Source organism: Sceloporus occidentalis, unplaced genomic scaffold, assembly GCF_023333645.1.
Source record: "Sceloporus occidentalis isolate IW3139 unplaced genomic scaffold, rSceOcc1.0.p SCAF_126, whole genome shotgun sequence".
NCBI lineage: Eukaryota > Metazoa > Chordata > Lepidosauria > Squamata > Phrynosomatidae > Sceloporus > Sceloporus occidentalis.
Window position 1 is genome coordinate 1,563,693 of NW_028317106.1, and position 12,563 is coordinate 1,576,255.

The 12,563-nt window shown below is 53.4% G+C and overlaps 1 protein-coding gene across 1 annotated transcript in view; it reads left to right on the forward strand.

Annotated features, from left to right (window-relative positions):
- Nucleotides 1-12,563, forward strand: part of LOC149281933 (tubulin-specific chaperone D-like) — a 53,588-nt gene that overhangs the window by 34,089 nt on the left and 6,936 nt on the right. Inside the window, 12 exon segments of the mRNA XM_089498833.1 lie at nucleotides 5,523-5,580; nucleotides 6,872-6,901; nucleotides 7,466-7,551; nucleotides 7,903-7,983; nucleotides 8,461-8,534; nucleotides 8,808-8,925; nucleotides 9,158-9,218; nucleotides 9,396-9,418; nucleotides 10,797-10,828; nucleotides 11,092-11,151; nucleotides 11,408-11,484; nucleotides 11,854-11,935. Coding sequence (XP_089354959.1) covers nucleotides 5,523-5,580; nucleotides 6,872-6,901; nucleotides 7,466-7,551; nucleotides 7,903-7,983; nucleotides 8,461-8,534; nucleotides 8,808-8,925; nucleotides 9,158-9,218; nucleotides 9,396-9,418; nucleotides 10,797-10,828; nucleotides 11,092-11,151; nucleotides 11,408-11,484; nucleotides 11,854-11,935 — 782 coding nt within the window.

Below are 12,563 nucleotides of genomic sequence, written 5' to 3' on the forward strand. Positions count from 1 at the left end.
GCAGCCGCTTTGAAAGGTTTATTTGCCCCTCGGCCTCCTTTCTGCTACCCACTTGGCCAGCCGGTGCCATGTTTTGGCTTCGCCGTGCCGTGCGTACGGCGGTCAGTCCGTTGCACGGAGTCATGTGGACTGGGTGGACGTCTCAGGTGCTAATTTGAAGGCAAGGACTGAAGATTGATTCCATTGCTTCATCCTTACTCTATGATTAGACCTGAAAGAGCCACCATCCCAATGATTTCATCACCTCGACGCCTCTGATGTCACAGTCTAGCTTTCTGTCTGAGGAGTTACGTCAGGTACTTTGGAACACAAGGGGTGGGATGGAAAAGAGAGAGGAAAGGAGAGAGAAGAAAGAAGAGAGAGAGGAAAGGAGAGAGAGAGGGAAAGGAGAGAGAGAGAGAGAGAGAGAGAGTAAACACATACGGGGATGTAACAAAGTACAGGAGGGAAGTTTATTCCAAAGGAGGAGAAAAATTACAACAAGAGACCGGAATGGAAGGAAGTTTTACTTTATGGAGAAGGTGGCAGATAAGGGGAACAGCCTCCCAGCAGAAGTGGTAGAGTGTAATACAGTGAGGGTATTAAACATGCATGGGGTAGGCATACACCTCCTGAATTTAAGACGAGACTAATGATTGCGTCTTTACAGCAGGAGGAACTGGTGACTAGGCGGGGGCCGAATGGGGCCGATCTGCCGGTGGGTTCTGTGTTCTATGTATGGGGTTCTGTTTGGCTGCAGAAACATTTCTCTGGCTTCATGTTGATTCGTTCAAGTTTCACTCTTATCCCCAGAATTGCTTCAGTTTTGGTAACAGTTTTGTGAATATTTTTCACATTGTAACATTTGTTACTCTGAAAAGAAGCAAAAAGTGATATTCAGGTCATCTGATTGTTTTGGGGAAGATCCGCGTCCGACGGCTGCGGGGTCCCCGGGAGATTATCGAGTCTCGGGGTCTCCGGCTCTGTAGGAAGCCGTTTTTAGGCGATGCTGCGTTGATGATAATCGGCTTTTTTTTTTAATTTGGTTTTTTTTTTTTACCATCAAAAGATTTTATTACAATCCAAAAACAATGAATTTTTGGGTGTCAACCGAGAGAGAGAAGAAAGCCGAGGGATCCATCAAAGAGTTCCGAGAGAATCTCCAAGAACAAAGAGAGACACTTAAAAGCGGGTTAATGCCTCAAAACAGCATCCGGCAACGCGTGCCGCTCTATGGATACGCTGCGGATTCTGCTTAACGCCGACTTCGGAGTAAAATCAGGAAATACAATTGAAATAACCAAATAATTTTAATGAATCAGCACCTTTTTTTTCTTCTTCACAATACGATTAAATATACAATCATCACCAAAAAAGATTTTTTTAAGCAAAAATTTATTAATTTTTGGATTTCTTATAGAATATGAATCATTTCTATTGAATCTTTGAGACATGCGGCCCCCTGGGGTCCTCCACAGGACTACAAGGGAAACCCAGAACTCCCCGTGTTACGCATTGTCAACTCTAAAACTTTATTGGTCTGTCGCCGGACAGATGCCAGACGCGTTTCGCTCCAGGCACACTTACTAAGCGAGTATTGCCCGCCGCATCAAGCACTCGGTGATTGTTTTGGATGAAGCTCGGGGGCCGAGTGATGAGTCTTTGCTCTGTAAATACATTTTCTGTTGGAAAATAAAAGCCTGTTTAAAAAAAACACGAGCAAAAATCTCCGTAAGGAATGATTACCCGGCAATGAATGACGCGGCGGCCCAGCGGGTAACGCTCTGCAGAACCGGTTCTGGATCTGCCCTTCCTTTAATATATTTTAAACCTCCAAACCCACACCTGGGAGGGGAGGAAATACTGACAGAATCTGTAATTATATGTAGGACGAGCCGCAGTGGACGGAGTAACCGCACGGTGGCCCGGAGTGCCTGCTCCGAGTCGTTGGAAGCCGCTTAGGAAACATCTGCCTTTTGGTTAAACTATCTGCACAGGCGGCTCTTTTCCACTAAATGGCGCGTTTATCTCACTATAGCACCTTTCCGCCCGGTATCGACTAGTAACCAGATGGGGCCACTGGCCCTTTTTACCTGAAACAGCATTCTTATGGGAAGCCTCAAAGGGCTCTTTCTGCGGGTCTCATGTGCCTAAACGCTCAGCACCGCCGCACCGTATCGGTTCTGCGCTTTCTCTGCTTCCTCTCGTTGTTTAGCTTGCAGACTTTGAGGACGGGGAACGTCTTCCTTCCCGTGTAATTAGCATGAAATCCGTCCCCGTCGGTTCCTGGCCGATCTCCCCCGCCGTACGCCCGTCGGTTCCTGGCCGATCTCCCCCGCCGTACGCCCGTCGGTTCCTGGCCGATCTCCCCCGCCGTACGCCCGTCGGTTCCTGGCCGATCTCCCCCGCCGTACGCCCGTCGGTTCCTGGCCGATCTCCCCCGCCGTACGCCCGTCGGTTCCTGGCCGATCTCCCCCGCCGTACGCCCGTCGGTTCCTGGCCGATCTCCCCCGCCGTACGCCCGTCGGTTCCTGGCCGATCTCCCCCGCCGTACGCCCGTCGGTTCCCGGCCGATCTCCCCCGCCGTACGCCCGTCGGTTCCCGGCCGATCTCCCCCGCCGTACGCCCGTCGGTTCCTGGCCGATCTCCCCCGCCGTACGCCCGTCGGTTCCCGGCCGATCTCCCCCGCCGTACGCCCGTCGGTTCCCGGCCGATCTCCCCCGCCGTACGCCCGTCGGTTCCTGGCCGATCTCCCCCGCCGTATGCCCGTCGGTTCCTGGCCGATCTCCCCCGCCGTACGCCCGTCGGTTCCTGGCTCGCTCTGCCCGTCCCGCGGTGTGTGGGGTTTGTGGGAATCGCTGTTACTAATATTGTGGGATTACGGTCGTGTAAAGCATTTGCTTGAGGGATGCGTTGGCTGCGCAGGTTTTGGCTGCCGTCTGAGTTGTTGCAGAGACACGCACTCAGCGGAGGGGAGACTCACTTTCACTCTAAATTACCCCCAGCTGGGCGCTTCCGGGGTATTTTTAAAAACAACCCCCAAAAAAAAGCACCGGTCTGCGGTCCCCTGCATCAGGATCGCTGCAGATTATGAAGCCAGCGCCGCGATGTGTGGCCCCCGGAACCTGCCCTATTACGCTGAGGATCTGCCCATTCGCACCACTCTGTTAATATGTGGCGGTGGGTTCTGCGTTCCTTACGTGGCACGCAGCAGTGGGGTACGTGGGGGTTACACAACGGCCCCCTTCTGTACACTGGCTGTTGCAGGGTGGCTGAGGGTGGGGAGAGTTGTAGTGAGAAGCGACCGTGGCCCCCCCCCGGCAGATCTCACGACGAGCCGCCATCGCTGGGAGGAAAGCGCTGAATCAGGCTAATGTGTTTTATGACATGTGAGCTCATCGAGAGCGGCTCGGAGCCCATCGGCACACAATTGAAACGGAGCGTGAGCTGTGGGAGTGACGGCGGTTTCACCTTCCCCGAGGGCGAGAGGCTGCTGGGCGTGTTGGGTTCCCAAGCCTCGCAGTCTCAGATAACTTTGCTCCGGGGCTAAACTGTCCCACGGGGTGACGACACGCCAGGCATCGCTCTGAGCTACGTCTTGTGGCCGAGCAGCTTCACGGCACGACAAGAGCACGCGTGATCTGCCTGGATATCCGGGAACACGGAGCCCCGGCATACACGTATATAGCGTACAGAAGCAACCCTTTCCGGTTATGCCAAGTCATTCAATTAGCTTTCAGCAGCCTGACCCCTTAAATATTTTATTGGTGTAAAAACAGCAAATATCGTGCGGTATCCCACGGCCGGTGAAATAATATATAATAATAATAATGATATATAGTGTTATATAAAGCATATGTGATTTTAGGGTCCGTTCGCCTAAGTGTGATTTCTCCCTCCGCGTTGTAGCAGGTGCAGGGAGGTATGTAGGAATCTAGCCCCGTGGGGAGTAAAATGTAAGCGTTGGGGGGGCAGTGGGCAGCCCTGGCCGGCAGGGTACGGCTCCGCCGAGTGGCCGCCTGCGTTGGGGGAAGCGAGCCGGCCCCCGCTGCACTCGCTGGCGTTCAGGTGTGGTGCGGCAAGTCCAGGCACGACGGAGCCCGAACGCCACGGTTTTCCCACGTCGTGCGAAGTGAACCGGTTAGGAAATCCTTGCGAGGAGTATCACAGAAACTCGCAGAACAAAAGCAAATAAGTGCAAATAATCCGATAAAAGTCGCCGGTCTGTAACGCTGCCAAAGGAAAATTAACCCCCCCCAGCAATAAGAATAAATATATCATCTCTGATTATTACGATTAGTCGATAACATGCAGACCCCAGATCTCCACCACCTCTACTAATTGTATTATTTACTAAAAGGCCACAAATGAGAGTGAGTCGGGGAGGGCGAGAGAGGGGAGCGGGTTAGGGAGGGCGAGAGAGGGGAGCGGGTTAGGGAGGGCGAGAGAGGGGAGCGGGTTAGGGAGGGCGAGAGAGGGGAGCAGGCAAGGGAGGGCGAGAGAGGGGAGCGGGCTAGGGAGGGCGAGAGAGGGGAGCGGGTTAGGGAGGGGCGAGAGAGGGGAGCGGGTTAGGGAGGGCGAGAGAGGGGAGCGGGTTAGGGAGGGCGAGAGAGGGGAGCGGGTTAGGGAGGGCGAGAGAGGGGAGCGGGTAAGGGAGGGCGAGAGAGGGGAGCGGGTTAGGGAGGGCGAGAGTGGCGGTCGGGGAGGACGACAGTATGTCAGGGAGGGTGAGAGCGCGAGCGAGTGGGTCGGGTAAATGGCCCCTGGCACTCATCATCTGCCCAAAAGGTGCAATCGGCTCCATCATAGGTAAATCGAAGTGCGGCACACGTGGGATCCGGGCTCGTTGGCTGCCCCTCTATCCAGCGTGTTTTGCCCCCAGACGGGTGACTTTCCTTTCAGCTGGAAGTAATCTCTGTAATCGCCGGGCCCGCGGTTATTAAATCACAAGAGGAATCTGAGGTTTGAAGGACGGATCTAACTTCCCTTGGGGGGGGGACAGGTGCAGAACGATTCCGCCTCCCAGACGACTTCCGCCGAGATGGGGGGGAAAGTAAAAGTTTATTCGTTAAGCTAAACGAAGACGAGAGAAACCCCGCGTCAGGCAGCCGAGCGCAAGACCTTAGCAGGGCTGCCTCGTAACTAAGGGACGGACGCATCAGAATCGCGCTGTATGACATCATCTGAAATTATATTGCTGAACAATGGTAATAATACTACGCCGGTCCTCCAAAAACATACCACCTAAACATGGTTCCCACAGAGGGGTCACGGCTCGTGTCGGGGTCACAGCTCGTGTCGGGGTCGCGGCTCGTGTTGGGGTCACGGCTCGTGTCCGGGTCACGGCTCGTGTCGTGGTTGTTGGGCAGGTCATTACTGGCCATTTCTTGGACATTCTGCCCAACATTCATACCCCACAAAGATGTTTGCACGGGGGGGGGGATAGAGTTCTGTCGGGTGACGTTTGGCAGAGCGTCGTGTTTAATTCCTTTTCGAATGAATGAAGCGATGCGTGCGAATGATTTCTCCTTCTGTCCCCGCAGTGCGCTGGTCGTGGCCGCCGTGTTCGACCGGGACATAAACTGCAGAAGAGCCGCCTCGGTAAGTCACCGTCCATTTCTTCCGCGGCGTGATGTATCAATCTATTTAAATCGCAGGAAAACCGGCGCACTTCCAAGGCTCATCATGGTGTCCAGCAGCGGTCGCTACTAGCATCAGCCGTCAGGCAGAGGCGTTAATCTGGCCGGGGTGCACACATTAGTTATGGTGATCTGGGGATCTCCCTGGCTGTTGTGAGTTTTCTCGCGTCTGCTTAGTAACTCGCCGTCTGCGTGGAGTGGAGCGGTGTTTGCGTGTAAAGGTCGCCTGGGGTCTCGGCGTTGGAATTGTAGCCCCGGGGTAGTAGTGCGAGCGCCCGGGCCTCCCGGCTGAGCATGTAGTGACCTGCGTGTCGGCGGCTCTCGCCTGCTGGGTGTCCCTTCGCACCGGGAGTCCCGGCTCTTGTCATTTAATGACCTGACTGCGAGCCTCTGGCCTCTAACCCGTCTTTCAGGGTCTACTTGAAAGGTCAGAGCGATCGTTGTCTAAAAGAATGGCTGACGGCAAGAAAAATAACGGGAGAAATAGGCAGCTCAGGGCTCTGGGGGGGGGGTAGAGGAGGCAGCTCAGGGCTCTGGGGGGGGGGTAGAGGAGGCAGCTCAGGGCTCTGGGGGGGGGGTAGAGGAGGCAGCTCAGGGCTCTGGGGGGGGGGGTAGAGGAGGCAGCTCAGGGCTCTGGGGGGGGGTAGAGGAGGCAGCTCAGGGCTTGGGGGGGGGGGTAGAGGAGGCCGCACAGGGCTCTGCCAGGGTGGAGATGGTTCTGTGTAACAGGTGGCAATAGTAGCAGAGGGCAGGGTGCACCCCCTAGGGGGTTTCAGCCTAAATTTGGGGCTTTAAGCTATTGATTACCCTGCCTACAGTCTGCCATTGCTGATGATCTCACGGGGTAAACATGGCGGAGGTTCTTCTAGTTCTCTTGGCCTCCAGAATCAGGGGCAGAGGCTCGGATTGAAAGTGTGACTGGAGGCTACAAACGCAGCTCTGTGACATTTCTCCCCGAGTGACACCAGGAAGAAGAATGCAAACGATGTCCCTGCGCAGGAGAGGCGGCGGCGGGGACCCGCATGGTGTGCGGACGGCAGGTGACACGTCGCGCTACAAGTGTCTTAACAACGGCAGCGAGAAAAGGCCCCGCGGGCCCCATGGGCCCCGCTCCACCCGCGACGTGTCCTTTATCCCAGAATGTAAAGCCACGGGTCATTAATACCGCGCTCTGTTTGTTTTGAATTCATCTGCCGGGGTTTGGTTAGAAGCCGAGGCGTCTCATTTTGCTTTGTTTGTTCTGCTTTCCGCAGGCAGCCTTCCAGGAGAATGTGGGGAGACAGGTACGTTAACTTTCTGCCGGCCGGCTCCTTTAACCCATGGCGTGCCACCCTTCTATTCACACCCAACCTCTGGGCCAATTGCACAACGAGGTATTAATTACCCCGGGGAGGTGTGAAGACGGCGAGCGGTTCTGGGAAGTGGCCAGCGGATTCCGGGTGATTTCTTAATGTCTCTCAATGACAAGTTGTGCAAAGTTTCCACTGGAAGGAGGGTTTGGGGTAATTATCCCCCCCCCCCAGACTACACTGCATGTGCCACTCACACCTTACCAGGAAATACCCTCTTCCCCCCCAAATCACCAAGTTACTAGATATTGCATATATTCTGAATAATGGATTTTTATCGAATAAAAGCTTTTTTTGTCCCAAAATGGGACACCAGCAATAGATTCTACTACAATAACCCCAGTTTTGCTGTAGCAGGGCATTCTGGGTAATGCCCCAGTGCAGTGTCTGCCCTGCGGCAGAGGTAACTAGGGGCATTTTAAACCCCAGCCCTGACCGCCACTGCAAAGGATTGTGGGTGCATTCCCCCATATTTGACCGCCGTTGCTGTCTCCGCAGGGGACGTTCCCGCACGGCATCGACATCTTAACGGCCGCCGATTATTTCTCCGTCGGAAACCAGGCCAACTGCTACTTAAATATCAGGTATGTTTGAAATGGTGCGGGGCAGGTAGATTTACACCAGAGAGGGGGTATTAGCACCCAGGTCATCAAAGGGTTAACCTGAAATCAATAGTACCTAGACCGGCATTTTATTGCACGTGGGTAGAATTTCCATGTTTGCCCTGCTCCGGGGTAAGAAGGAGGCCCAACATCTGCCTGTATTAAAACCTGGAAAGAGCAATTACAGAGTTTAACCCTCGACTATCTATGCAGATTAGATACATAGTAGAGGATTGTAGGAATTGTAGTCTCGGAGACCCGTCGGCTGCCGCTCGGCCGTGGCAGGTTTGCGGTGTTCCGTTTGAATTTTGATTTCTTTGCGTTTTTTCGCAGCGTGTTTGTCGCCGGATTTGCCGAATACACCAAGCCGATGATAGACCACCTGGCAGAAATGAAGATCAACCACTGGGACAGGTCAGTGCCGGGCAAAGGGGGGCAATAAACGCACAAACCAGCGTTTGGGGCAGAATCCGAGAACAAAAAAAACAAGAATCATTTTACAGAAATGAAGAGAAATTTGGTTTAAGCTCCCGAGGCCGTGGCTGATGGTGAAACAAAAGCCCCCCTAGTGTCAGCCGTGGCGGGATCCTCACGCTGCCTGGCCCCTGGAGCTGGGGTCTCTGCGCATGCCCCGGACCCCACACAGCCTTAACGAGGGGTCCAACAGCCTGCAGGAGACTTCAAAGCAGCAGCCCCACAACTATCCCCGGGCAAAATCTGCCCCTCGCAGGCTAGGATTTACCTCTTGTCACCCCTTGTGTTTGTAATTCAGGGTAATAACAGCGCCAAATAAACCTGAAGCTTTCTGAGATGCTCTGCGGGGGCTTCCCGGGGGGGCTGCGGAGATATTATTATCTCGGATTATAATCCATACCGGTTTTGTCGTTTCAGCGTAATACGGGAACTATCAACTAAGGCCCTGCACAACCTCACTCCGACCGCCCCGGATTACATCAGAAAGGACGGTGAGTCTGCCGGCCGTCGGCTGCCTGGACGAGGGTTAGTAAGGGAGAACGAAAAGGTATTAGTGCCTCAAGGGCAAATATCATTACTGCCCCTGGGTAAAATAGCCCCGCTGGACTATTGGAGAATTGACATACTTGGGGCAATAATCCATTGGAAGGGGCAACGAACGCTCTTCCTTACTCCGCGGATTCCCCTGTCTGTCTTCTCGCTGGAAACTGCATTTTTTGGGTTGCTATAGTTACTAAATAATCATCCAATTTTCTCTTGGGCAGTTTTGCCACGGCTGCTGCCCCTGGCCACTGGATCGGACCTGCACACCCGCCACGGTGCCATCTTGGCTTGTGCTGAAATCACCCATGCGTTGTACAAGATGGCGTCCAAGAGTAACAGGTAGATGTCGCCGTACATCCCGCGCCGCGACCAACATGTGATATACGGTCATGTGATTTCCCCTGACTTTGTAAAATGTAATTGCCCTGGGAGGGTAGTTCTGGTACTGGGATTGTTAGATGCCCCAGCTGTTGATTGCGCGGGGTGGGGGGGTATATTAATCTTCTATCATTATGATGTCACGAGGACAGTCGCTACGAATACATTTTAATAATAATCTTTCCTTTTCCAGACCCGTCTCTGATTATTTGGACAGCGAAATCCTGTGTGAATTAATAGCGATTAATCAAAAGGTAAGACAAGACACGGGGGGAGAGATCTGCACCGGTTGGGGAGGAGGGACCCCGCGGGTATAAAGATGCTGCCGTCGCCTGGATTATTTATTTCCCGTTTGTTGAATCGTTATCACCCTTCGTAACGCGTAACCCCATTTAGTAAATGTGCCCCTAACGCGCTGTTGTCTCTTGCAGCTCCAGGAGCGCCAGTTATTCAGGTGAGAATAATCCAATTCACGGAAATCCTGTCGTTATTTCATGGATGGGGGGGAGTGAAGACTCTGTGAGCAGTATCTTCCTGCGGGGGGGGGGGGGGTCCCTGTGCCCGGCGCGTACAGTAAATAAACACCCCGGGCTCTGTATTTACTAATAAACACGAGGGCTTCACATCTGCAGAGACAGATCACACGCCGGGCAGCGGGGGTCCGTGCTGGGGGTCCGCTCACAGCCCCCGCCGAGCATTGATCCTGTGATATAGATCATTGTCTGGCCGGCCGGCATCATGCCGCTCGCTGTGTAAACAGTCCTGACGTCCATTCATTATGTAGATTTCACTGATTACCCGAGGAGTCCGACTTCGCGCTCGTTCCGGAGATCATTTAGTAACAATCACGTGGAGAGAGGGGTTCCGCTGGGAGATTATTACCCAGAAAGAGTTGCAGATATGAAGTATAGCCTTCCAGCAGAGGTGGCAGTCTGAGTGGTTCTGGGTAATGATTTGTTTCAGTTTCTGTTCCCCGGGGGGGGGGGGGGGGAGGAATTGATTGTTTGTTGAATTTTATGTCACATCTTTCCTAATCTCCAGAAAGTCCCTGTCTCTTTGGGCGGATCACAGAGATCACATATTTAATTTAGGCAGCAGCCCCATCCTCTGCGGTCCGGGGGGGGCATTTGTTTACCTTTAAACGGCCCCATGGAGCATGTTTGTTTGTTTGTTTGTTTACGTTTGCTGCTTGGCACAAGCCACATGAATCCCGCCGGCTTCTTTCATTTCCCGGCAATCTGATTCTTATCTCTGCCTCACATCCTGCAAATTCTTCTCTGCCCTGGCCCCCCCGCGGCCCCTGCGGCCATACCGCATCTCTCAATAGATAGCGCCACCGTATTCCACAGCACTGTACAACGGGACGGGGCTTATCTGCTAAATGCAATATATATATTCGGGGAGAAAAGAGAGAGAGGGGATGGGGAGAGAAGAGAGAGAGAGAAGGAATGGGGAGAGAAGAGAGAGAGAGAAGGAATGGGGAGAGAAGAGAGAGAGAGAAGGGATGGGGAGAGAAAAGAGAGAGAGAGAGGTTGGGGAGAGAAGAGAGAGAGAGAGGGGATGGGGAGAGAAGAGAGAGAGAGACATTTTAATACATAAAGGGTTAAAGGAGGAATATTTATTATAAAAGAGGAGAAAAGTTACAAGAGACCAGAATGTGACATTTCTGCATTAAGGCGTCTTTGTTAGATTTTTATTTGGGAAATGTAACGGAGCGCGGCCCCCGGGACCCCCAGGACCTCTCTCAGCGATGAGCCGCGCCGGCCGCTGACACTCGACTTATTTAAATTGACGTTTCATTAAAATTGTGATTATTTTCTGTGTTTTCTCAGGGGTCTGGGCGGAGAGTTAATGAGACCCGCCGGTAAGTTTTTACACGTTTCCCCCGGTTTTGGCGCATGTTGGGTAATCGCTGCCGATAAGATGATTTAATGGACAGACAGTAGCCAGCGATCGCGGATGATTGGATGATTTCTTACTTTATCAAAGGGATTGTTGGTTAAAAAGGGAAGAAGGTGTTCTATTAACCCCCGTAGTGCCAGAGCGGTGTTTACGTCATGGCAGGGAACGGTTAACGTTATTTTGTATGGAAGTCCGTGGTGTAAACGTGATTTTTCTCCCTCACAGTCTGCTGCCTGATTGAAAAGTTATCCCTCTCAGGAATCGGGCACCCCGGGCAGGCAGTCGGTAAGCGGTTCATCTGCTGTGTGATAAAGTAAAATAAAGCAGACGTTACTCCGGTCCGGGCGTCTCGCGTCCGATGTCTTTCTCAGAAAGCTGTTTGTTTCTCGTTCTTTGGGTGATTTTGCTCTTGTTGATGCGCTCGCTGTGATGGGAGCTCCTTGGCGGACGGCGTGGTTGGCGGGGTTGCTGGTGGTGTTGCTGCCGGCCCGGCGCGCCCCTCTGTACGTTCCCTCGGTTTCTGACTTCGCTTCTCTTGCAGCCGGATGGCAGTCGCTCATAAACGACAGTCTGAAAAACCTTCATCTGGTCTCCAGCTCGTCCAGGCCCAGGATAAAGGTACCGCCACATCATGTGATTATTCCCCCCCAGGTATCTGCCGAGATGAAATCCCGCGGACCCGGCACGCGGCGGCCCTTTAAAGTCGGACTGAATTTGGATCTGCTTTATGTTAATGCACTTCCAGTAGCAGGGCAGACTCTGCATCATGTACCGATTTATGATCACATGGGGGGCAGATAAGAAAACTGCCCTCGATGAACACCTCAGAGTGCTTTTGCTGTGGTGCGGAGGAGGACTCGTTGGTCTCCTACTGACAGCGTGCCCTCTGCTAATCCCCCGCGGCGCTGGTCTCTTCACTCGTCGTCGGCCAGCCGCTGAGCGTCGATGTGTATTTCAGACGTCTTAATCCTGTGATCTGTCTTCCAGGAAGCTGCCGTCTCGGCCCTGTCCGCGCTGTGCGATGCCTTTTACCGGAACCCGGCAGGCGACGCCGATCCCACTGTGCAGGGTAAGCGAATAACTCCCTTAAAGGGGCAGCTTTCATTACACCCCCCCCCCCCCCCAGGCACCACTCTCCCCGATCTGGCGAAAGGATTGTTCTCAGCCGGGTGTTTCCTTCTGCGAGGATCGCGTCACCCGCTCGAGTAAAAACACTCCCAAAGGGCTTCGTTCCGAGTAAAACGCGTCGGGCCCAACAATGCGTCGCCGCAGACATTTAATTCTAAAAAGCCGAACTTGCAGTGAGAATCCGGCGATTGGTTTTTAACATCCAATTTCCTGCAGTGCGTCTGTTCTGGGCTGCTAAGCTTACAGTCCATTAGTTACCCCCCCCCATATCTGGGTGGATTTCCTTTTGCGGCCAAGGATGGCGGCCGTCAGCTCCGTACTCCGCTGCTCTCTGTGATTTCATTACAAATAAATCGGAATGAAAAGCTTCTGAGCGCCAGCAGGGGGCAGCAAAACCCTAAACGAGAAACGAGTGTCCGGGGGGGGTTATTAGTCTTTATTTATATTACGGCGGATTTATATTGAATTTTATAGAATCCTGGGTGCAGCCAATGGGAGACCAGCAGCGAAAACACTCTGCCTTCCATTGGCTGCCCCATTGGTTTAATTGGGGAAAGGACTGGGGCCGT